Source organism: Zingiber officinale, chromosome 9B (assembly GCF_018446385.1).
Source record: "Zingiber officinale cultivar Zhangliang chromosome 9B, Zo_v1.1, whole genome shotgun sequence".
Lineage (NCBI taxonomy): Eukaryota > Viridiplantae > Streptophyta > Magnoliopsida > Zingiberales > Zingiberaceae > Zingiber > Zingiber officinale.
Genome location: NC_056003.1, coordinates 87660070 through 87684742, shown reverse-complemented (window position 1 = coordinate 87684742; position 24673 = coordinate 87660070). Strand labels below are relative to the sequence as shown.

General features: G+C 37.3%; 2 protein-coding genes across 5 annotated transcripts; both read right to left on the bottom strand.

Annotated features, from left to right (window-relative positions):
- Positions 1 to 3063: 3063 nt before the first annotated feature.
- LOC122023735 (ankyrin-3-like) lies at positions 3064 to 6695 on the bottom strand. 2 transcript variants are annotated; one of them, XM_042582030.1, is made up of 3 exons: positions 6182 to 6695; positions 5064 to 5339; positions 3064 to 4993 (listed from the first exon to the last, which is right to left on the bottom strand). In XM_042582030.1, exons 1-3 carry the CDS (start codon positions 6545 to 6547, stop codon positions 3278 to 3280), a joined length of 2358 nt encoding a protein of 785 aa, XP_042437964.1. In that variant the 5' UTR covers positions 6548 to 6695; the 3' UTR covers positions 3064 to 3277. The 2 variants fall into 2 exon arrangements, with proteins under 2 accessions (XP_042437964.1, XP_042437965.1); XM_042582031.1 differs by lacking the exon at positions 6182 to 6695 and adding an exon at positions 5475 to 5497.
- A 3495-nt stretch (positions 6696 to 10190) lies between these two features.
- On the bottom strand, positions 10191 to 19828 carry LOC122024025 (protoporphyrinogen oxidase 2-like). 3 transcript variants are annotated; one of them, XM_042582523.1, is made up of 18 exons: positions 19694 to 19828; positions 18331 to 18397; positions 17974 to 18109; positions 17678 to 17743; positions 16179 to 16229; positions 16017 to 16073; positions 15761 to 15855; positions 15243 to 15279; positions 15015 to 15080; positions 14828 to 14868; positions 14101 to 14221; positions 12842 to 13027; positions 12602 to 12676; positions 12009 to 12132; positions 11768 to 11876; positions 11541 to 11615; positions 11240 to 11346; positions 10191 to 10436 (listed from the first exon to the last, which is right to left on the bottom strand). In XM_042582523.1, the coding sequence occupies exons 2-18, from the start codon at positions 18360 to 18362 to the stop codon at positions 10330 to 10332; spliced, it is 1485 nt and encodes a 494-aa protein (XP_042438457.1). In that variant the 5' UTR covers positions 18363 to 18397; positions 19694 to 19828; the 3' UTR covers positions 10191 to 10329. The 3 variants fall into 3 exon arrangements, with proteins under 3 accessions (XP_042438457.1, XP_042438455.1, XP_042438456.1); XM_042582521.1 differs by having other exon boundaries at positions 18331 to 18382; positions 19694 to 19823; XM_042582522.1 differs by having other exon boundaries at positions 18331 to 18370; positions 19694 to 19823.
- Positions 19829 to 24673: the final 4845 nt, after the last annotated feature.

The following is a 24673-nucleotide window of genomic DNA, read 5'->3' as shown; positions in this document are numbered from 1 at the left end:
TGATCCAATTGCAATATCGTTGGGGAAAACTAAAACTAACGAGTGTCAACATAAGAAAATCCCAATCCACCATGTCGAAAGTTTTTTTCAAATCCACTTTGATCATGCATGTAGGAGAAATCCTTTTCCTTGCATATTTCCGAAACAATTCTTGAGTCAAGTATATGTTGTCACCTATGGAACGCCCCTTTATAAATGTCACTTGAGTCGAATTTAATAAGAAATCATAACTTCCGATAACGGGGCAGTGAGTATCTTTGAGATAACTTTGTAAAAGACATTGCAACATGAAATTGGTCTATAATCCGCTACCCCCACTGCATGGTCCCCTTTCTGCACAAGTGATATTAAGGAGTGATTCCATTGCTTTAGGAGTTTGTCACTTTGGAAAAATTCCTGCACAGCTGCAATAAAATCATTACCAATAATATCCCAAAAAGAGGTAAAGAATTTCGAACCGTAGCCATCCGGACCCGGGGATTTTCCACACCCAATATCATGCAAGGCGGCTTTTATTTCTTCTAGCATGACCGACTTGATTAAATTCTCAGTTTGCCCCAAGGTGAGCTTCCTTCCGGCGATGTCATTGCTGTCAAAAAATGTGCATGCCTCTTTTTTGCCAAGTAAGTCATGAAAGTAGTCAACAAACTCTTCCGTAACTTCACCAATACTTGTGGTTTGGTCCCCATTCCGTTTCTTGAGTGTGATGATTGCATTTCTCTTGTTGTTCCTCTTCATCACATCATGGAAAAACTAAGAAGTTTCTACTGTCTTGTCAGGGATATGCATTCCCTGTTAAGATATGATATCAGAGTCATTTCCTGACAGGTCCTTTCATAGGATAAATTGAAGAATGTATCCATGCCTTGATGAACGTGCATGTCGTCCGCTGTTGTGCTATATAAAGAGAGGGTCCATATACTAGTAAAGGTACGTATTATTCACTATTCACACCTGTGTTTTCTATTGCTCCATTTTCTATTCCTCTTTTTGATGACTGACTTGAGCGTCGAAGGACCAATGTCAAGAATCTCTTGCTTGATTCAGCACTGATGTTTCTTATATTACAGAACAGAACACGATCTACATCCAATCAACGTAGAAACTATATCCTCCACTTACTATCTTTCCAATTTTCGAACACGATCACTATCTAATTTATAATTTTACATAATTTTCAAGGATACCACATTTTTAAAATTGCTACTAGCAATGATAAACAGGTACACATTCTCAAAATCGATGACTTAAAAATTAAAATTGGATAAAAATATTTGATTAATTCAATTTTCTTATCAGTTTGAGTTTTTATTAGAAAATTTAATTTATTCGAGATTTTAAAATTTTAAATCGATTGTTTAGGCCCTGTTGTTTGGTCAATTATGTTTATGCATTTTAAACAAGGAGTTAATTAGTGAGAATTTAGCACGGAGAATCGATAGAACTTGAGAGAAAAGTTAAAAAAAAAAATATAAATCAAGCTCAATATTTGAATGCTTGGAACAAATTACCTCGGTAACTTAACAAGTGTAAACTTGATATTGTCAATCTTGTTTCCCCAAATTAAGTTATCATTTTGATTAATCTTAAAAGCACGCACAGCAATTTGGATGTGATTAATCATCAGGTTACTTTAATACTGATAGCCACGTATTCCTCATTGATTACTAATGTTGTTTTATATTTCTTTATATTTATTTTTTGAATTGACATTAGATATGATGTTTATATACTGACTAATCCTAGGAACGCATCAATCCAACCTCATAAAAATTTTTCACCGATCAACTTAGGATTATTTTCTCATAAAAATTTTTCACTAATCAATCAATCCAATATTTGTAGATCAATCACCTATTAAAAATAATTAATCCATTAATTCATAAAAATTAGAATTAGGACTAGGGTTATAAACAAGCCAAGTCGAATTTTAATGTATTCAAACTAAATTGAGCTTAAAATAAACCAAGTTTTTGAAATAAGTGTTCAAGCTTGATTTAATTTATTTTTTATGAGCTTGTTTGAAGTTTGGCTTGAACTTGATTCGTTTAGATGTTATCTATCAATTCAAGCTTGACTTGAGTTTGGTTCAAACTTGACTTAAGTTTGATTCAAGCTTGGTTCATTTAGATGTTATCAAGTTTTCAATTCAAACTTGTTTGATTGTTTAAAACTTTTAATTGTGTGATTGATTATTGAGCTTGATAATTTAAATTTATTTATTTTATTATTTATTTATCATATTGAAAAGAATTTTATTAATAAATATGATTCATGAACATTGTTCGTGAACATTATTCACGAATATTATTCAAAAACGTTGTTCACGAACATTAACGAGTTGAACACATATGTATTCAAACTTATTTATTTAGTTTAACGAACTATTCAAACTTATTTATTTAATTAATCTTATATATATTGAATAAACATAAACAAACAATCAAATACCAAATTTATTCACGAATACTTCGTTTACCGCTCTAATTATGACTATCCTGACCTGCATGAAAAATTGAAAAAACCGCTGCAGTGTTACTGCAATTATCAATGTTACTTGCATGGAACTGGTACAATGATCTTTTGTAGAGTTTGGATCAAATTTGCTGATCTGGACCGGATCGGCTGATTTTTTTCCCACCAATTTTACCTTTTATTGTTATTGTACCCTCATCCATAGTCCAATTGCTTAATCATATAATTTGTTTTCTGTCATTAATGACTCTACAGACCTCTGCAAACTGACCTGGAGACCTCGGGCGTTGGAAGACCATTTTTACTAATCAATATTTAATGGCTTGATCAGATTCCTGTTTGCTTCGCAGGCATCCGATGCTGCTATAAAGAAAGTAGCAGGAGTTCAAAAGATTAATAAAGAGGCTCGAGAAAGAGGTAACTGAACACACAAAAAATGTTCTATTGATGCAACCAACAATGGCAAAGATAAAAGTGCAAGTAACACACCAGTGGATGTTTCAGTTCATGTTCTATTCGATTGGATGGCTTCCATGCATGAGGTCTAGTGTTTCCTGTCTTAACCAGAGAGATTGAAAAAACCAGAGAGGAGAAAAGCAGAAAGCTTGAAAAAGGGGCATCATCAACCAGAGAGAACAAGACACACCTCTCATGGAAACATCAGACATTGGACAGCAAGCAATCGACACTACGAACAGCAGACATGGCACAATACTTGAGCTCCCATATGAACAACATAAGCATTAACATCGACTTCAAGGTGAAGTCAGTCCAACTGCACACCACTCCGGAGGTATCACTCTCACTTGACCGCGCTGCTTGGAAGCTTCCCCAAGGCGGCCGTCGTCATAAGCCTTATCCCTCTCACCCACAGCTCGGCTTCCTCTTCTCCTCCTTCCTCGCAGACGAAGTGCACCTCCCTTTTCTTCTTCCCTGTCGCCGCCGTCACCACCCTGAATAGCCCTGGCTCGTCGACGGCGACTCCCTTCGCCTTCCGGTTTCTTCGGAAGACTGCGCTTCCGCCCACCGCCGCCTCCCCGCACATGATATTTCTCCGTCTCCCGCTGCCCCATCGGAGCACCCCTGCCGCCGCCACCATCCTCAGCTCCTTCCCATGCGGCGCCCCTTTCCCCCCCTTGGTGTGCTTCTTCACGCGGCCGCCGCCCGTCACCGTCGCCCGCGCCAACTCGTCCAATATCACCACCTCCGCATCCTTCCCCAGCTTTGCGTTCAACCTCGCCAGCGACAGCGCCGTCTCGCCCCGCCGCGTAGCAAGGCGGCACTCCGCGCCGGCGAGGATCAGCGCCTCACACGTCCCTCCGTGGCCTTCCCTCGCGGCCAGCATCAGCGGCGTGTAGCCCTCTCCGTCGAGGGCGTTCACGTCGCACCCCCGCCGCTTGGTCAGGAGCCGCACTGCCGCCATGTCGCCCCGACGAGCGACGAAGTGCAGGGCGTGGAAGTGTCCGGTTTCGCCACGTTCCAGTGTGAACTCGAGCAACGCCTGCTCGAATAGTTCGCGATTCTCCTTCGACCGCAGGAGGTCTATCGCGGTCTCACCGTCTTTATTCCGGAGGTTCATGTCGGCGCCGGCGAAGACCAAGCGGCGAAAAGCTTCGACATGTCCTTCTTTGACCGTTATCATAACAGGGGAGTCGGCGATGCCGTCTTGTTCGTCAATGTTGATCTCCGGCCTTCTCAATAGCACCTCCAAGGATGCGACGTCCCCGTGATGGGCGGCGAACGTGATCGACGAGAAGACCGCAGGATTACTCGACCAAAGAACGGCGCCGGTCCGGATCACCCCGAGGATGACGTCTCGGAAACCGATGCTCCAATTGCTCGAAGCAGCAGCGGAGGTGGCAGAATCGTCGGAGAAGCTCCGCAATCCAAGATCGGCGCCGGCCGATAGGAGGATCCGGAGGCAGTCGTCGCGTTGGTGGCGCGCGCAGAGCATCAGCGCCGTCTCCCCCGTTCCGGTTCTCGAGTTCAGATCGCATCCGGCCTTGTCAACCAGAACACGCAGAACGGCAGCGACGCCGAACCGGGCAGCGAGGTGGATCGGCTGGAACTCGACGTCGCGGCCAGCCTTGACTGGAAGCTCGCGGTCGGCGCCGAGAGTCAACAGGGCGTCGACGGCCCCAGGATTGGCGCATAGGATGGCGTGGTGGAGGAGGGTGCGGCCGTGGTGGGCACCGTTGACGGGGAAGTGGTGCTGCAGGAGCATGCGAAGGATGGAGCCGGTGACCTCGAAATACTCGACGGCGCACCACGCGGCATCGTAAGGTTCCGAGAGCCCTGCGCCGACGCGGACCTCTTCGCCGGTGGCAGCGTCCCAGGACCATGCGCCAAGCCTAACCTTCGCCTCCTTGCGTACTCCGGCCTGAAGCAGACGCCGGACAACAGCTACCTGACGGCTGACGACGGCGGCGAAGAGCGCGGAGCAGTCGACATTGGTGTGCAAAGATGGCTTCAGCGAACGGAGGAGCACACGGGAGGTTGCGTTGACGTCTACTCCGCACTGCGCGCGCACATTCAATTAGAATTCCGATGCCCTAAAAATCACTTTGTTTTCATGGATTTGTAGACACCTTGAGGAGGCTGTCGACGACGTCGGCGTATCCCCGGGAAGCTGCGGAGACGAGCGCGTGGACGGCAACCTGCGGACGCACGAGATCGGAGCGCATAAGAAGCTCAACCAACCGCGCCCTCCCATGGAGACTCGCCTCCACCACCGCCTCCTCGCAGGCTGGCTGCGACGCCCCTGCTTTGAGCAGCACCTCCACCACTTCCGCTCGCCCCTCCCTCGTCGCCGCCGTAATTGCGTGCCCGCCGAACAATTTCTGGTTCACGTCCGCGCCTTTCTCCTTCACCCAGACATCAAAATCAGTAACACTCCAGATCAAGCAGGCAAAGCACAAAAACAGAAAGAAAGGTCGGCATAAAGAAGCTTGTCAAATCCTGAACAGAGTATCAACGGGACCGAGAAACAACCAACCAACCATGAGCCACAACGCCCCAACTCCAAATCTTTTGGTGGTTACTCACTCGATCCGGATAAAAAGTTGTGGGGACGAAGCAGGTCGAAACACAAGCCCTGTAGCGCCTGCGCGCACCGACGCTCGGCGACAAGCACCGCTCACTTCAGGTGTCTCCAGATCGAACAGCTGGCGTGCAGCGCGAAAGTAGAGTGCCGCAGGCGTACGTGGCCGTACGGCACGCCGCAACTCCGCTTCCCCCTCTTGTCCCCAGCGCAATTTGTCGATAAGCCTCCTCCAAATCCATACCTACCGATTAAGAAAGCTACAGGAATGGAACTCTTCCCTAGTTTCTAGGGTGATGTAAGTTACAGAAACCCTAATTAATTATACTAATCTACTACTATTCGCCATTAGAGAGCACAGGGATGCCAGCTATGTGGGGTCACCAGATCTCGCATCACGAGGAGGAGGAAGACGATCAGGATTGAGGAAGGGGATTTTGCCAGCGAAACGAACTAGGGTTTACGGCATGGGCTGGTGACGCGATTAACGGCGTCAGTAGGGGAAACGGGTAAGGAGTGACGGGTGCGCCCGAAATGGAAACAATTACACGCGGGCGGCTTTATGGTCCTCCACTAAACGGGCGCGTACGGGCGTGATTTGGCGATCCGAACCCGATCGAGGAAGAAAACGGAACGGAGTAGGGTTGAGGGAGGAGGAGATCGAACCAGGAGACGGCGGACGAGGGGTAGATCGCCGGCGTGCGCGGCGACGAAGAGGGCGGAGGCGTCGGTGCGGAGTTCCTCGTACTCCACCCGGACCTCGTGGGCGGCCTCCTCCCGGAGCGCCACGGCGACGCGGCGCGTCCGCAGGCACACCGCGCCGGCGTGGTTCACGTCGACCGCGGAGTCGGCCAGGCACTCCTCGGCGGCCCGCGAGTCGCCGCGACGTACCGCCTCCACCAGCCTCTGCGACACCGCCGCGCCGTAGTCCGCCTCCGGGATTCCCTGCTGCCGCGCGGCCGCGAGTCTCATCGCCGACGCCAGCGATCGCGATCCGCAGCCGGCAAGTGAGCGGGGGGCGAGAGCTGTCATCCGGGGGACGATCGGTGTTTCCGGTGGGTTGCGTGCTCGGCCGGTTTCACCAGGAGACGGCGGTTTCCGGCATCAATCTCCGCCCTTCCCCGTTGCTTCTTTTCGGTTCTGGGGAAACTTGAAAGCAGAGCGCGGCAGGGTAAGAGGGAACTCATTTATAATTATAGTGCGGAGAGGCGAGGGCCCGTTAATTAAGACGTGGCGGTTAGTTAAATAAGGTAAAAAGGGTAAAGCAAAATAAAAGCCACGGGTTCTTACAATTTTATTATTATTTTTTTATAAAATAAAAAAAAACTACAAAAATTTTAAAATTACACACTTGAATATCTTTGACTAAATGGCTTTGTTTACCGCCTGTTTACTTTGTTTTGATTGCCAGAGGGATCAATCATCAGAGCAGATTGTTGCGTGCCAACTGCCTCGTACATTTGAGGTCTCTCCCTGACTCACTGTTCATAGTCTTCATTACTTGATAGATTTATATCAATAAATAAATATTTGAGTTGGTGATTATGATAAATAATCTTTTGATTGTCGTTTTGATTTAACTTCCTTAAGTTCATCGTGGGGACGACGGCCAAAGATTTTACATCACCAAGGACTCTGACTCGGGGAATAATCATTTAGGGAATAAAATACTTCACACATAGAGAAGTAACTTGGTCATCATGATTTATTACATTTATCTCACTGTGAAACTAATAGTGATGAGTGCTTGAGTGAGCAAGTCACCAAGGATTCACTTGTTCTATAAAATAGTTGAGTTGGTATTCGGATGATGAATTTGTATCATAAGAATAATATTTGAATCCCATCAAATTTATTTTTTTAATGAATAAGTTTCTTCCACATAAGAGGTTGGTATCATAATTACCTCACTTCCTTAAGGCGGACAAGGAGGCTGAGGTGAGGATTGCAAATTCACTAAAGAAGAACTTGCATCTTTTAATTTAGATTAATGTATTTGACGGTAAAATCACTCCGTGGAGAACGATTTGTGTCCTTCATTGAGTTTTTAGAATTGTAGATCTTCTCTTTAATTCCATTCAGTGTAAAGAGCTACCACATCATGTGCATTGTATTGTTTAAGGGGATAAATTGGTAATTGTAAAATTCCCATAGGCATTTTTAAAAGGAAGAAAAATGCACGGAGTGAAATGAGATTTTTTTTGAAACATTTTTATTCGTGGCAAACTGTTTGGCCGTAACCGCTTTAGCCGGACCTTGTCCTCACATACCGTGTCATTTTGCAAAGCTCATGGTTGTAAATGCCAAATGTGCACACCGGAATTATTCTCCAGGTGAGATAATGCTCTAGTTGACTTGTTATTATGCTACTTAATTTGGTAGCTATGGTTTACGCATTATTTTTTTAAATACTAGTACTACTAATAATAATCTTTTGGAATTTTTAATTTGGTAGCTATAACTTGGTTACACAATTTGGAGAAAAATTAGATGGTTACTAGAACGTGAAGCATTTGATCTCAATTACTCCAATAACACTGACCTCGTCATGCTCCTTGCTTTAACTATACATATTCATGAGTATTAACTATAAATCATTAATTATCCTAAAGCCTAATGACTCATCAATCATTGTTTGGTTGGTAAAAAAAAAATAGGACAAGTTCACTAATTCTATATATATATATATATATATATATATATATATACCATGAATACTTACTGTACACATCATTATTATCCTAAACCACACTCAATGGGTCACCCTTAAAATCAAATTCTAATGTCATGTGGACCAAGATGCATGTATATATATACCATGAATACTTACTGTACACATCATTATTATCCTAAACCACACTCAATGGGTCACCCTTAAAATCAAATTCTAATGTCATGTGGACCAAGTTAAGCATGCATCTATTAGTTGTTCTATTATTCAAGTGGCTAATATCCAGATAATGGAACCAAATCTAGAGGTATATTGTCAACTAACTAACTACTAGGTCAAAATATTTTAGTGTATTGGTTGGAGAAGGAAACTCTAGTAAAATGGTCATGTCAATGGTGCTCTTCCGATGCAAGACCTATTTGCAGAATAGATAAATGCACCTTGGGCTTGCATTGCCAAAGTTCTTCCTGTTCTTCTGCAGGCTTCTTTGGGGTTCTCATGAAAGCTGTGTGCCACTGAACAGCCAAGCCTTTGCTAGGGCCTAGACCATGTGCATGAACAGTTGGGGAGTGAGCTTACAACTTGCAAGATGATGATAACATGAAGACTTGGGAATAAAGATTGAATAAAACCCTGTCATTTTTGTTGGTCAGTTGCTAGCCTACAATAGCTTATGTGATGTTTTACCACATAAGCTAATTTATAAAATTAGCTTGTGTCATAAAAACAAAAGACAGAGAGAATATGTTGCAATGTGCTCTATAAATCAACTTCAAAAATAGTATCTTTGGCCACTGGAAATATAAGATAACTTCTACAGTGCAAGTAATGAAAGTTTCCCTAAGTCGTCTTTATTTGGAATTGCAGGTTTGAAGTAGCAGGAGTAAGAATTTTCTACCGGATTAGGAATCCACAATCTTCTGTGTTAATGGAGATGCTGTATGAATCTATCCCCTTGGTATGTTTGAGGCTGTCGCCAGGTCCAGTAAGAACTGGGACAAGATCATGACAGACCTAAAGGCTAAAGGTTCTTTTAATGGGGTCCATCTCATCTCATGGTTTTCATGTCGCATGTAATAGCAGAGGTTCACTAGGAATGTAGCAGTGCACAAATGCAGTTAAAAGATCTCCACTCATGTTTGCTTGTGTCCTAAAGCTCCGAAGCCCAAGCAAGTATTGAGTGGTAACACCTCAGGTCACCGTTGGGAGATTATTCCCACTAGTATTTTTCCTTTTACCTCTAAATGGTCCTGTTCTACCCTTTATTGCTTCCCTATGTAACTTTACCTAATGTAATTAAGACACTCGGAGAAGAAATATCATTAGTGTTCGAGTCAATTTTCAACTACAATAGTACAAATCCAATATAACCCTATAGAAAGTCCCTCAATTGTAATGTATACATAGATTGATAGATATAAGTGAGAATATTACTTCTTACATGCCTACCATTAAGCAATACTCATTGAAATTGATTAATCCTAAGTGAATTTTGTACCGTAAAAATCAAATTGGCACAACCAACAATAACATTTACTTGTCATAACATGGGATCGATATTATTAAATGACTAGAATAATACATTTTGATCGTGCCATCGATCAGACCTTAGCAGTGGAAAGATAATCCAATGAAGAGGGTAGATAAGATGAATGACACCCATAATATGGCAATATAGCGCTAGATATGTTACGGAGTAGATTTCATTCAATGCTAGACGTTGAGAAGGAAACAAAAGTTTTCATAGGCCTGATATGGTAGTGTAAACTTTGAACTATTGCGTTGATTTATACTTTCCAATTCAACCTCCACTCTGGTAACACAAAAAAGTCACTACTTACTAAAACTTCCTTAGGAAATAACCTATAGAGGAAGGTAACTATACCAGGTTGTCATGTCACTGTAAGCTTCCAATGTCTTGTTTCCACCAATCCGCCTTCAAGAGTTGAAACTGCATTAATGATTCTTGGCTACAAGAGTAGGATTTCTCGATGCAGTTATCAGTTTGGAAGGCACCAAAAGAATGAATATCATTTCCTATTTTTAATTCCATAATCAAAACTCAAGACACGATGAAGAGATGAAACAGAATATATTTTTTTACAGTATCTGAACAGTTTGAAGTCTGCCATAATATGTAACATCAGGCATCCTGCTTACTACCAATATTGAGATAAGAAACGACACGATCAGCTGCTTTGACCCCAGAAGTTATTGCTTTTCCAACGGACAGTCCATCTCTGTGGTTGCCTGAGAACCATATTGTTCACAAAAGTGCATTGCATAAGAAGCTCTATAAGATAAATTGTAAAAATATAAAGTTGATTCAAATGAGAAAAAGCTCATGGCACGTGCTCCGAGTACTTAGACAAGTGTGAGTGTGCTTAGTTTGATTCTAAAACCACTTGTATTGCCCAATGATGAATATTGTTTCTTTAAGAATCCTTTGAGATTGCACCAACAATGACATTTTAGTTTAAGGTGCAGCCTTCAGTATCCATCAATAACTTAAGTGAAACTAACACTCACTCTCACTCTCACCCTCAGAGCTCAATGAAAAGCTAACGAGAGCAAGAAATAAAAAGGAGTCAATTAGTATGAATATTCATGCACCTACATCAGTTTATTGCAAAGATCTAGAAAGAAATTTGAAGGTAAGAAGGATGCCTATGGAAATAAAACGTTAAGGCATGTCTAAGTAAAGGAGGTGACCAATGAAGGGAATGCAGAAAAAAACATCATGAAGCAAGACCGTGTACCAACCGTCTTCTAGTTTCATTGAGAGCAGGAGATACTAAGGGTGTGTCATCATTATAAAATAAATTTTATAAATCAAGATTGAGTTATTTCATACTAATGAACAACTATGTGAAATATTTCATCCATATAGGTATTTTAATTGATATCTGAAAACTGAACAAAGATAACACATGGAGTTTAGAAATGATAAATCTACTTCAGAAAAGGGCATAACCAGAGTAGCATAGTAACCTGTGTTTTTAACACATTAATACCCTACAATCATAGACAATTAGACATGGACATCAACTTGCCTGCATAGAATAAACCAGGAAGATTAGCCTCCATCTTTTCTATAGCTTTGATGACTAAGTCGTAGTCAAGGTCATATAATGGAAAAGCATTTCTCCAGTAGATATGCCTGCAATTTAGTGCACAGGAAGATCCTCAAAGCATCAAATGTATGGTTGTCTTGAAAATTCAAATGAGTAACATAAGAAATATTAAAGCAGCCAATGAGGCACTAGTTCAGAAGAATGAAACATGCCCCTCCCTCCCCCACCAAATAATAATAATAATAATAATAATAATAATAATAAGGACAAGTGCACTTACTTTACAAAGGTTGGTTGCCCATCTGTACCCAACAATTTCCTCAGATCCGAGGCCACAATTTCTTTCAGCTCATCACTACACAAGTTTATGGGAAAATGAGAGGTTTTAAGTTGAACCACACACACACACACACACACACACACACCTTGTTATTTAGAAATTTCACTCATTTTTTTTATTTCAGAATGTAAATCCAGAATAAAAAAAGAAGGTAAACTAATACATACACTGATGCTCCTGCTAGGTCTTTATTACGACTTCCCCCAACAAAAGTTGTATAGAGATATTGATCAGAGGGAGCTCGGTCAGGAAACATCATGGAAGAGAAGAGTGTACCTACATCTTAACTATTTAGAAATAATAATAATAAATGGTTGCTCGGTACAACCAGATTTTATGTTAAAATGCTAAAATACAAAAGTAAGATAAAAACAGTATGTCAGAATGAAAAATCTTACAAAATCTTACCAAGAGTCTTCAAGCCATTTTTTTGTTCCTTAGAAGGGACAAGAACTCCAAAACCTTCCAACGGCTTTTTAACTGTGTCCTTTTTAAAAGAAGTAATCAGGACGGATAATGGCAAATAATTTATCTGCATAGAAAAACTTTGATTATTAGCTCTAATAGGCTATGCATAGAAAAGCTTAGGATAAAGGATCATAGAAAAACTCCAATATATAGTTTAAACATGAGATGCTACATAAAATTTTGATTATTCGCCAAAGCTACAACACCACAATTTTTTAGCCTAGAAAACAATTTTCATTTTAACTGGTGAGGTGCCAAAAATCATTTCAGAGCATCAAAAATCAAATTTCCTTGTGGAATATACAAAATGGCTCATGTGGAATATTACATGTTGGGACTTAGTTGGGACTAATATAGCTTTTCTTGTTGATGATGATGTTGGGAAAATAAAAAAAAAAGGTGTTTTCTCGATAATTATTACAAAACTAGAAACTTGTCCCCACTAGGCAAGAGCATAATAATCAACTATAATACAGTATATAAATCCAAAGGCATGGATAATGTACTAACAAATCCAATCGCAGAAAACAAACCTTAGGAAGAAAGTCCAGCATAAATTTGTTTTTTCCTTTCATGAATTTCATCTCCTGAACATTGCGAAGTGGAGCCTGAGAAAGAATAGGAATTCAGTTAGACACTTAAGCAATCTGCTAGTCAGAGAAGGGCAATCAAGAAATTTAACAAATATTACCTAACAAGTTCCTGAAAACAACAAATTTTCCATTTATCAGGGAAGTTACTAATGTTGCTGAATGTTACAGAAAACTCATTACCGTCATTATGACTGCATCAAAAGGCTGATCCTTTTTCACAGCATTTTTTCCATCATTTGCTCCATAAGAGATTGACCAATTAGTCAACGGAGAGCTACCACTATAGCTACAACATAATGACAAAACCTTTGAGTTCAGTTGCACGTTTCCAACACCAACTTCCTCACAAAGCTTGTCAGTCAGAGTCTGCGAAGAAGTAATATGTTAAGTAAGGGTGGTGAAGGGATCATCACACTTAAGTCATTGATGATGTCATGCACTGATATCTCTCATATAATCAAAAAATACAAAAACCACCATTACTATTCGTAGAAAAATAGTGATACATTATAATAATAATTAAAAACCAGATTAAAAAAACTAACTGCAATATCTTTGAAGAACTGTTATTGGTGATTGCTCTTCGAATTAATGACTCCAGCCAAATTGCTAGATCTAAAACAAGATGGTGCTAAGGAAGATAAATTCACTCAAATTGTAGACAAAAAACTTACAAATTATGAAAATATATCTTGCAGAACCATGAAAATATATCTTGCAGAACCAAGTTAATGGAGGATGTAACCATTACAATTAATTATTTTACCAAGAAAAGAAAAGGATTAGAAGTTACCTAGGGGTGTAAATGAGTCAAGCCGCTCGTGAGCTATTCGAAGCTCGATTCGATAAAAGCTCATTTGAGCTTGTTTAATAAGGCTCGTTAAGATAAACAAACCAAGCTCAAGCTTCACAATATTCGGCTCGTTAGCTCGTGAACATGTTCGTTAAGCTCACAAATCAACTTTTAAATAAAAACAATAATAGTTTTGATAGTGAATTTATAGATTTTACACTTTACTTATGAAAAATATAGACAAATATATTAAATTTATTTATTAGAATAAAATTATAAATTTTAACAAGAATATTATAATTTTTTAAAAACATATAATTTAGTTTTTATTGAATATTTAAATTTATAATTTATATTTATTAAGCTCGTTTAGGCTCGATAAAAGCTCGAATAAGTTCGTGAGCCATGAATATATTCGTTAAATAAAGCTCGAGCTCGGCTCGATTATAAACGAGCCAAACTCAAACATCCAAGAGTTCGGCTCGGCTCGATTACACCCCTAAAGTTACCTTGACTTTATTTAAAAATAACACTGATTAGGTCAGAAAACACCAACATGGAGTATTTGAATATGTTATTTGCTTATAAATGAAGAAAGAAGTGTCAAACAAGCAACAAAATGGTTATATGAAAGCTTCAAATTTACCTGCATTCCACCACAGAATGAAAATGAACCATGTTGCCTTTTCTTTCCATATTTGGCCTCATTATCTTTGGGTTTGCTGCTTTTCTTGGACCGGATGGCTCCAATTAAGAGTGAACCAAATCTGATAAAACCAAATAACAAAGGTAAGGAAGTAGAGATTTCTCCCACAAGCAGCATAAATAGAAGTATCAGAAGAATATCTTGTGTCATGATGTTATCTGACATGCCTATCGCTAACTAGTATAACTGTGGAAAACAAGTGGAAACTTGTGACAAGAATACCAGCTAGGCACCCAAGAGTGAATAGACAGATCGAAAAGTGAATTGAAGCAAAAGGCAAAAAAACAGATAAAAGAAATACATAGAATGACAGACCAGTAATTAATTATATTCACCATTTACCAACATGTAATTATGGAAGAAGTTGGGATTAAAAGAACCAAATATGTATATCACTGCTTTTCTTTTTTTCTTTTCTTCACTTTTTCATTTTTTTAATGGATACAAGAAAGGCAAACTGCCTATTGATCAAGTCATGATTATCCGACCATTGAAGAAAATTCTCAAACACCAAAATATATGAATTGAGTAGAATATGAAGTTTGCTTAAGGAAATCAATTACGACAAATAGATTGTCAAGATAACAAATTGGAAAAGCACATTGGTACCACCTACATATGTTCCAAGATCAGCTAAAAAATGTGAACTATTGGATAATTAACTTACTTCTTTTCAATATTCCATAATTCTGGAAATGCATGGCGTACCTGTATGGAACAGAAATGCATTGAATAATTAACTATAAAATGAGAAAAATACAAATCAAATTTAACACGAGGAAACTATATAAATTTTATCAGTGATAGTATCCATGTCATGGTATCATATAACTGTGATAATATTGAATACTGACAGACAGTGTCTCTGGATCTCCAGCGTTAGTGCCAGCCACAAAAGGATCAATTAGATAATCAACAACCTACAAAGTATATAGTAATTGTTAAAGCTTCTGAAAGTACATCCAGAAAAATGTAGTTTTGATTCTTGGGTAAATTAGTTTTGTATACGGCACAAGTGAAAAAACCAATATATGAAATGTTAAATCTCTAAGCATAAAATAAATAAATTAAAAAATTTCCACCTCTTCTCCAAAATGACGTTGAAAGAAATGCCCCACACTGCAGAAACCAAATTGTGATGCTTAAAATACTTGCTCTTTGAGTTATAGACAAATATTTTTAATAAGAAACTGAGAGAAAATCAGTTAGATTCAAATTTAGGCATATATCAGGATACATAAATAAATAAACATAGATCTTTAGCAATCAGTTCAATATTACCAATTAATATCTGCATGAATATATGCATGGAGGTGAATATGAGAAAGAGACATTAAAGACAAGAAGAACTATATTGTTGCAATAAGTTTCCAGTCTTTAAAGTGAAATGAGTTAAATTGTCAATTTCAATAGCATTAGCTTGTAATAAAATAATGAGTTACCGAAAGCAGAATAGTGATGATATATCAGGCAACCTACTAATACTTCACACTGGTGAAAGTGACTATATGATTTGAAGATTTAAAAGTCAAATATTTTCATTTAAGGTTGCTACAAGAAGCAAAACTAAAATTAATTGCAATTATAAATAAATAATCACCTTTCTTGCAAATTTTGTTCAGTCACTTGACTCATTTCTGATGGTTGCTTTCTGACAGAGTTCTTCCATAAAAGTGGCTCTAGCAGTATTTTGACCTGCAAGTTAACAAAATATCTGCAAATTTACCAAGATAGTAAAAAATGAAAGCCACCATGTAACATCAATAGACTAACATAAGAATAATGGACCACAAACAAGATGCTGTGCCCAAAATGAAATATGAACCATTTACAGAATAATTTAAAGGTGAACAAACCTTTGATTGTGCAGAAAGGAAATTACTGGTGAGCAGTGCTACTGGATTCGTTGGAATCTAATGCAGAAGCAAGAAGCACGTAAAAAGTGGCAAATTAGTACAACATGTAAGCAGATAAAGCGTAAGATATAGATTGACTCAGACACATTAAAGAAAAAATACCAACTGTGGTGTTCCATTCCTCACAATATACCTCTTGCTTTGAGCTTTAGGCTGCAACATAAGATAAGTACATATTAAGCTGAAAAATAAAATAAATATGTATTGAGCACTAAGGAACTAGAAGCAGTAGCAGTTAGGTAATGACTAGGAACTGAGACAGGAACTTTGAATTTGTTACAAAACTATTATGGCCTAAAGAGGACCACTAAGTGCCAATATGTTTAAAGTTCCATTTGTAATAAATTAAACCCATCAGATCTGAACACCCTGAATTAGGATTAAATAATGAACAATATATACAATGATAATAAGACTCCAACCAAACATTGGAACAAAGCAGCAGATATTTTGTCCCTTCTATGCTTGGACCCTTCATTTTCTCCCTTTGTACTTGTAGTAAAGACTGCCACTTTAATATTGGCATTCCTACTTAAGCTAAATTATTCTATGTCTCCAGATTACATTATGTTTTATTTCTCATTATGTAACAAGTAGAAAAGGTACATAAAATGGCAAAAAAAGGAACGCAAGATTTATGGTTCAATTCTACCAAGTTTGTAAAATTGAAGGTAGATTGATTTTACAAAACAAGGATATGAATAAGACACTCTTCTCAATTGACTTTTTCCTTCCCATTGAAAATAAAACTTCATATGATTTAGCTTAAGGACACAGAGAAGGACCCAAGGCCCAGGGAAGCATGCAGTGGTCCAGTTCCTCCTCAATTTTTGTGTTAACTAAAACTCAATAAGAATGCACTAATTATTTTTAGAAATTATTACTTTATCAATAATATTTGCCCTATCAAAATCCCAGGCCTTCCATTGTGTCAATCCAACAATCTCTAAATTATTTTTGCATGTTAACAATGCAACTCTATGAATTCAACCTTATATAACCATATAGTGAAGCAATACATGCCCATAATCGATCCTCCAGTCTGATTTCAGAATCACTATTTGTCAGTCATCACTTCTTTCTATAATACCCTCTCCCTGCTCTAAAACTATACCCAATGAAATATTTAGAAATCCTGCAATTCGATAAACAAAACCTTATACAACTGAATGATTAAAGTAATGATGAGAATACTATCATTTTTAACAAATTCTACTAGTTAAAATTTAAATCGCATTTCCATGAATTAAACACTTTTATCCTTGAAAGATTTATTCATCATTATTACATCTAAACAAAGAAAGAGCAATTACTCACACAAGAAAAAGATGGGTTCTAAAACATCCTTGGAAACATAAGTTTGGGAAATTTTGTATAGGAAATAGAAGGAAATTGTAAATTAGATAGTCTGAAAGAGACAAAAATGCAACTATATCTTCTTGAGAGTGACATTGCCTGTGGAAATCATGCATAATTTCTAAAAAAGAATATATGCCAAAAATAATTTAAGAAACATTACAAAGTTTTCTTACTGATGAATGTTTTTCTCTGGATTAGTAAGACCAGATAAAAAAAACAGATATTAAATTAAAAACACTTACTATTTGCAGCTTTTCTCTTAGACCAAGGGTATCAATCAATCTACCAACCTCCCATTCACTTTCTGTCTGCACATTAAGACAATATCTCTGGTCAAGAAGATATCAAGCGTATAGTGTGAGTATAGACTGCAGCGTAATGATTGTCATGAAATAAAAATATAGTAAAATTACTGTAAGTAATTATCTAGTGTTGGCAATTGAATTGAATTGAATTGCTTTCTTGACTGAGGCTTATCAATCCAGATGGACCTATTTCCTCACATACATTAGAACACACGCATAGTTAGTAAACTCACCATAGTATTTGCCCCTTCATCCCAAATAAGACCATTCTCAGAACCGCTTCTTATTTTCCCACCTGCTCTTTTTTCAGCTTCAAATAGGGTCACGTTTAGACCACTTGACTTTAGCTTGTATGCAGCAGCAAGCCCACTTAGGACATTTAAGAGTTTTGTTTAAAAAAATGTTAAGTGTCAAATAGTGGAATTTTTACCATAACAAAAAGGAAATTGTAGCCTCTTTATACATTATACTAGAGAGAGAGAGAGAGAGTGGATAAAAGTTAAGTGGATTACAAGAATACATAACATAACCTCATAGAAACCAGAAGGTGCCAAAGCACTTATTAAAACTAATAAGAACTAGAATATTACCTGATTCCACCACCAATAACTGCCACTGACATTGTGGAACCTGAATGGTTTGCTGCCCATTAAGTTTCTAAATAAGCCATTTAGTAGTTATGAATCTTATGATGGCTAAGAATATCATGTCTTAATTCAAAAAATACAATTTAAAGTAATAAAAAAACAACATGATAAATACAAAAGAAGAAAATAAAGAAAACATAATTATGATCATACCCTTCTCTCCCCTCCAATTCCCCCTAGGCATTCATGATGATAGATGAAATAAAACAAATAGTAAAAGTCATGTGAATGAAACTAGATTTTTCTGAAGTTTGGATCACAGAGACCCGGAGCTAGTGACAAAACATAAAAGCAAATGCAGGAATCCATGTGGAAGTTAAAGTAATAACCCATACTAGCAAGAGACTTAAGCAATAACCTCTTTCAACAATTTCAACTATAAAAAGTTTCGGCACAGCTACATCAAAAGTTTTCAACTAGTTGACAGGAATGGGTAATTTTTTATGCTGGTCTCATTAATTCAACTATAAAGAAACCTGTAACATGAAATATAGGAAGTATCGTATCAACATGCAAACTTGTTTAGAAGAAACTTATGCGCTAAGCACTGATTCCCATGTCCCATGTATTTATATGCAGTATTGATTATGTATTTCTTTGACCTATACAACTCTTCAACTCTCAGATCCATGATTCATAAACATTGTTAAAATATTCATTCGGTACTTCAAATATCACATTCAAATTCTGAACATAGAACAGACTCTGTTAAAAAAAAATTGTCACAAAAGCCTTATTCCAATGAGAGTAGAACTAACTAATTTTCGCACAATTTATATGTAGTATATGTAAGTGTCTCAGTACCAGTCATTGCTAGAGTGACAAAAAAAAACATCAAATCACAAAAACAATCTTGGTACGGGTGAGAAATTTCAGTAACATTCACCCCAGTACAGAAATTCTAGCAATGAGACGTTTGAAACTTGAGCTTGAGCTCCAATCATATTAGTCATCCAATATTTCATCAATTAAATTTGACCTAATAATATCCATAGCTCCCAATTACAACGAATTAATCAATTACATACAACAGTCCAACTTCCATCTCTCTCTAAATTGCATCTACCGCATCCTATATTGGAGGTTTTGGCTGTTGTAAACTAAATCCTCGCTAGCTAAGATCAAGAGAAAATTCCAGAAAAAATCAACTAGCCACGCCCATCTAGTGCAGGAGAAAGCACAAAAACTTCAACAAGTAAAAAAAAAAGTCATTCATATTTTTGTGCTGCTTCCTCTCGGAACAACAACAAGAGCGACCGAGAAAATATGAGGATCGACGAAGCAAAGAACAGAAAGCGAGGATTACTGCGTCCGGAGCCGTCTGCTTCGGCAGAGACCATGACGGGTGCTTCCAACTTTGGAGCAGGCGCGGAGACTGGAGAGTGGAGAACGGGAAAGGAGATGGGTAACGAGGATCAGCTTGCGGCCCACGGAATTGACTGGATCTGTCAACAAGCAGGTTCCCTTTTATAGGCACGTAAATGTCCCATTGGTAATTGGTATCGACGCCGGTTACTCTGGCCCATGAAGCCTAGTTTTAAAAACGCTCCATCATTTTACCAAAACTACTCATTTTATCTTTTGAGTGCAAATTCAAAAATGTTCTGATTGAAATCATGAAAATGATGTCCTTTTTTATTATTATTATTATTATGGATGATTTTTCCATTAGTTCGTCCATCCGATAAATTTTGAAGCTATTTTTGCCCCAATTAAGTTTTGAACCGTGATACTACATAAATCCTCAAACATCTTATAGCTGCACCGTGCAGGGGGGCAATGATGTCCTTTTCGTTAATCTTCAAAACAAAGTTTACCTCACTTTTATTATTCAACTTATCCTTGCTTATTTTATCCGTGTGAATATAGACATATTATATGGTGAGAGGAGAGGATGCACTCTTTCTATGTATTGATGGGGGATACATGGTCCCCATCTATTTTATAAGTGGGGATCATACATCCCCATCAATACATGAAAAGGGAGCATCCTCTATATCGCAAAAGTGGTCCAGAGGATCCCGCTTGTTATATGGTGGCCTTGGTATATGAGTATGAGAATAGATAATTAGATTTATTTCTAGACTTTTTATTTGTTGATGGGAATGGAATTAAGATTTTTAAATAAATTTAAAAAATTGGGTATTAATGAAACTCATCTCCTCCCCTAGATTTTGATGGGAATAGAAATGAGAATTAAATTTAAGACGAAAATACTCTTAATATATTTTCTCAATTTTTCTTTCATATTACTTTCTCTCTCATTATTCTCTCTCATCATATTTTCTCTCTCCTCATTCTCTCAATATATTTCCTCTCTCCTTATTCTCCCATCGTACTTTCTCTCTCATCGTACTTTCTCTTTCATCACATTTTCTTTCCATTACACACTCTCTCTCATCATTTTCTTTTATCACACTTTTTCTTTATTTATTTTCTTTCATCACACACTCTCTCTCATCACACACTCTCTCCCTATCATCTCTCATCGTACTTTTAATCTCATCACATACTCTTTCCTTAGAGCATCCACAATAGGGGATATTTGATGGAAATCACCGGGCACTGTATCACCGGGCACTCATTAGTGCCCGGTGATTTCCCCTTGGGGGGCCCACAAAAAGTGGGCTGCCACTATTTTTTTTTTTTATTTTTTAATTGTTGGTGGACCCCACTTAAATGTGGATCCATGACTTTATTTTTTAAAATTTAATTAAATTCAGACGATTAAAACATTAAAAACGAATCGTACGTCGGAAAAATTAAACGTTCGAGGAATCAACGTTCGGAAAATTAAACGTTGGGTAACGTTCGAAAAATTAAACGTTGGGTAACGTTCGAAAAATTAAACGTTAGGTAACGTTCAATTTCTCCCTATATATACATCCTTTCTTTCATCTATTTTCATCATTTCTATACCCATTGTCTACAAAAAATTTAGAGAGATGGATAAAAATTATGGTCATTATTTTAGGGATTTGTTAACTCTCCAAATATCGACCAAAATTCTAGTAAGGAAAGTTCTCGAGTCCGTCCTAATTTCTTCAATCCTCAATTTCCATTTCCCACTCAACATCCACCAAATTTTCAACCTTTTTCATACCCACCACCATATTACCATAATTTCCAAAGTTATCCAAATTCTTTGAGTGGCGACCCTTGAGCTCCATTTTGTACATATCCTCCAGAATATTGGCAGAATAGTCAGTATTTCATGCAAGCCCCATCTCATGGAAATAATCAGCTTCAATCACCAGAGATTCAATCAAATGAATCAAGAAGAGCTACTGTTGATGCAGCTGACAGTGATAAAGGTACACCTTATGCAGTTCCCGATTCACAATTTCCTCCATTCTCATCTGAAATAGGGTCCGACGATATTATTCTAAATTAAGCACCGGAGATGGGCAACGAATCAGATGAAGATCATAGCAAGCGAACAGTATGGACAGTAGCAGATGATAAGCTCCTTGCAGCGGCCTACACAATTATGAGTGAAGATTCAGTAGTTGGTAATGCCCAGAAGAGTGAGTCATTTTAGAAACGAGTTGTGACATACTTCAATACCAATCGAGCTAAAGGAGCTAAAAAGAGAACTGCAGAGAAAGCAAAATCACTTGGGCTTCATTGAAAAAGATCGTAAATAGATACAATGGAATCTACAATAAATGGTATAATGATCGACCAAGCGGATGGAGTGACGAGGATTTGATGGTGCGAGCTCATGAAGAATACAAGAGTACTTTTAAAACTACTTTCCAATATGAGCATGTGTGGAGAATCGTGAAAGATAGTCCTATATATGCTCCTCAATCCTCAGATCGACGGGCTACAAAAAAAAGCAAGAACATCCGAATCATCAGGTGCACATACTGACTCTTCTAATCCTAACACAACTGCTGATATAGATGATAAAGAAATCTGATCTCGTCCAATGGGACAGAAGGCAGCAAAGAGGAAAGGCAAAGAAAGAGTAGGCCTACTTGATGAATTGAATCAAGCTATACAACAATCAATGACACATTTGGAAGAGTATAATAACAATAAGAAAGTTGATCAACTCATCCAAGCACATCAACTCCTCGTAATGGACACACGAGGCATGACTGATGAACAACTTCAAAATCATCTAGCGATATGTGAACAACTGAAGAAAAAATTGAACATGTAGTGAATTTCTATGATTTATTTTATTTGCTTAATGTTTAGTTTATTAATTGTAGTTTATCGTTATGTATTTTATTAATTAAATAGGGTGTGTATCTCTGTATTTTAATTTTAAATTTATAAAATGTTTGTATTTGTATGAACTTAAATTTATATTTTTATTAAAATTAAATGTAAGTTAATTAAATGGTCATGGGCCCTATAAATATTTGGTTGATGGTGAGATATTTAATTGTAGAATTGAGGATATTTGAGAGTGAATATTTGATGAGCGAGACCCATAAATATTTGGATGATGGGATATTTTATTGTGAAAGTTGAGATATTTGAATAGTAGGATATTTGAAAGTTGATGTGGAAGTGGGGTCCACAAATACTTGGAGAAATATCCTAAGCTATTGTGGATGCTCTTAGTTCTTTTTTTATCATACTTTTCATCTCATCATTCTCTCTCATATTACTTTCTTTCTTCTCAACCTTTCCCATCACACACTCTTTTCATATTTTCTCTCATCGCACTTTCCTTCTCTCATTATACTTTTTCTCTCATCGATCTCTTTCATCACACACTCTCTCCTTATTTTCTTAAATCACACTTTTTCTCTCTTTATTTTTTTCCATCATACTTTTCTCCCTCATCACACTTTCACTTTCATTTGACTCTCTCATCTTATTTTTCTCACATTCAACTTTTCTCTCACATCTAATTTATTCTCTTATTTTCCTTTAAGGGTAAAAAAGAAAGTTTAGGTTCATTCCAATAGAAAATATTCAACTAATCGAACATTATTTTTAAGAGTGATATCTATGCTCGTACTCATTCATATTCACAATACTATGCACGCCTTGTAATGCCTAGGAAAAAACTAAATGCCACCTAAATCACAAATGCACGCCTTGTAATAATAGTAATTTGTAGCTAATATATCATTCATTATAACCATTATAATTCGAAGTTTGATGCCCCTACGGGTTAATGTAGTTAGTATCTATATATATGATTACTTTAATAGGTGTTCAAGTCAATTCTCAATGGATATCTAACTTCCCTTATATAAAGAGTCGTTGTATTAGGGCAAATGCTCCATGTGATTTACCCCCTTCCATAGAGTATGAGACTGCTAACGTGATGACTTTATTTTTTTACTCTAATAATTTGTAGCTACTATAATATGCTAACATGTAATACATATTATAAATGTTATAATATAATATTACACAAAAGTCAAAAAGGGCCTCCGTTTTTTACTAAATTGTCAAAGGGTCTTATGTTGATTTTTTTTAATCAAAAGGACATTTCACCCCATTTTAAATGACACAACTATCCTCTAATATTATTCTTATTATTATCATGTCTCCCACCTAAATCGAGTATGTTGCAATATTTACGAAACTATAGTTATTACATAATTGTAACATTTATGATTTCGTAATTGTTATAACTGAGTTGTTGTAGTAGTTATGGTTTCGTAGTTGTTACAACATGCAAATAATTTTTTTTAAGACAAATTATTCAAAGTCTCCAAAAAAATTTAAACAATAATTTTTAAGCCTAAAATTAGGTTGTTTACGAGTTCCACCTCACAACTAGTTATAGATCTTTGAATGAGTTTCGATTTGATATATTATATATTCTGTAATTTAACTTGAATTAAAAGTTATAATCTTTTAAAGTTTAGAATTTAACATTTATATTGTAGCATTGCGAACCGTAACAATACAACTATGTAGGAGCTATGATTTCATAGCTATTACAACTAAATTGTCATGTAGTTGTAGCAACTATAGTTTCATAGTTACTATGTAGTTATAACATCTTAGATATGAATGTTAAATCTCAAATTTTGAGAAATTATAAATTTTGACTCGAGTTGAATCATGCAACGCATATATATATAATTGAAGTTTGTTTAGAGATCTAAATTGATAATTGGGTGGAACCTAAATGACTCATTCAGGCTTAAAAAATTCAATATTTAAAGCCTTTTCAAAGATTCCGAATAATTTATCTTAAAAAAATTCATATTGTAGCAACTATGATTTTGTAGTTGCTATAATGTACTTGATTTATGTGAGAAATATAAGTAGGATAATAATGAAAATAGTACTAAAGAATAAT

What these genes read in the sequence shown, in the direction of transcription:
- LOC122023735 (XM_042582030.1), bottom strand. Translation starts at nt 6,547, where the DNA reads ATGACAGCTCTCGCCCCCCGCTCACTTGCCGGCTGCGGATCGCGATCG. An exon ending in CCCTCGTCCGCCGTCTCCTG is followed by an intron (nt 5,340 to 6,181) that starts GTTCGATCTCCT and finishes GTCTGGGTGAAG; the next exon opens with GAGAAAGGCGCGGACGTGAA. An exon ending in TCGTCGACAGCCTCCTCAAG is followed by an intron (nt 4,994 to 5,063) that starts GTGTCTACAAAT and finishes GTGCGCGCGCAG; the next exon opens with TGCGGAGTAGACGTCAACGC.
- LOC122024025 (XM_042582521.1), bottom strand. Translation starts at nt 19,727, where the DNA reads ATGGTCTCTGCCGAAGCAGACGGCTCCGGACGCA. An exon ending in TTATGGAATATTGAAAAGAA is followed by an intron (nt 14,222 to 14,827) that starts GTAAGTTAATTA and finishes TGGTTTTATCAG; the next exon opens with ATTTGGTTCACTCTTAATTG. An exon ending in CATTCTGTGGTGGAATGCAG is followed by an intron (nt 13,028 to 14,100) that starts GTAAATTTGAAG and finishes ACTTCTTCGCAG; the next exon opens with ACTCTGACTGACAAGCTTTG.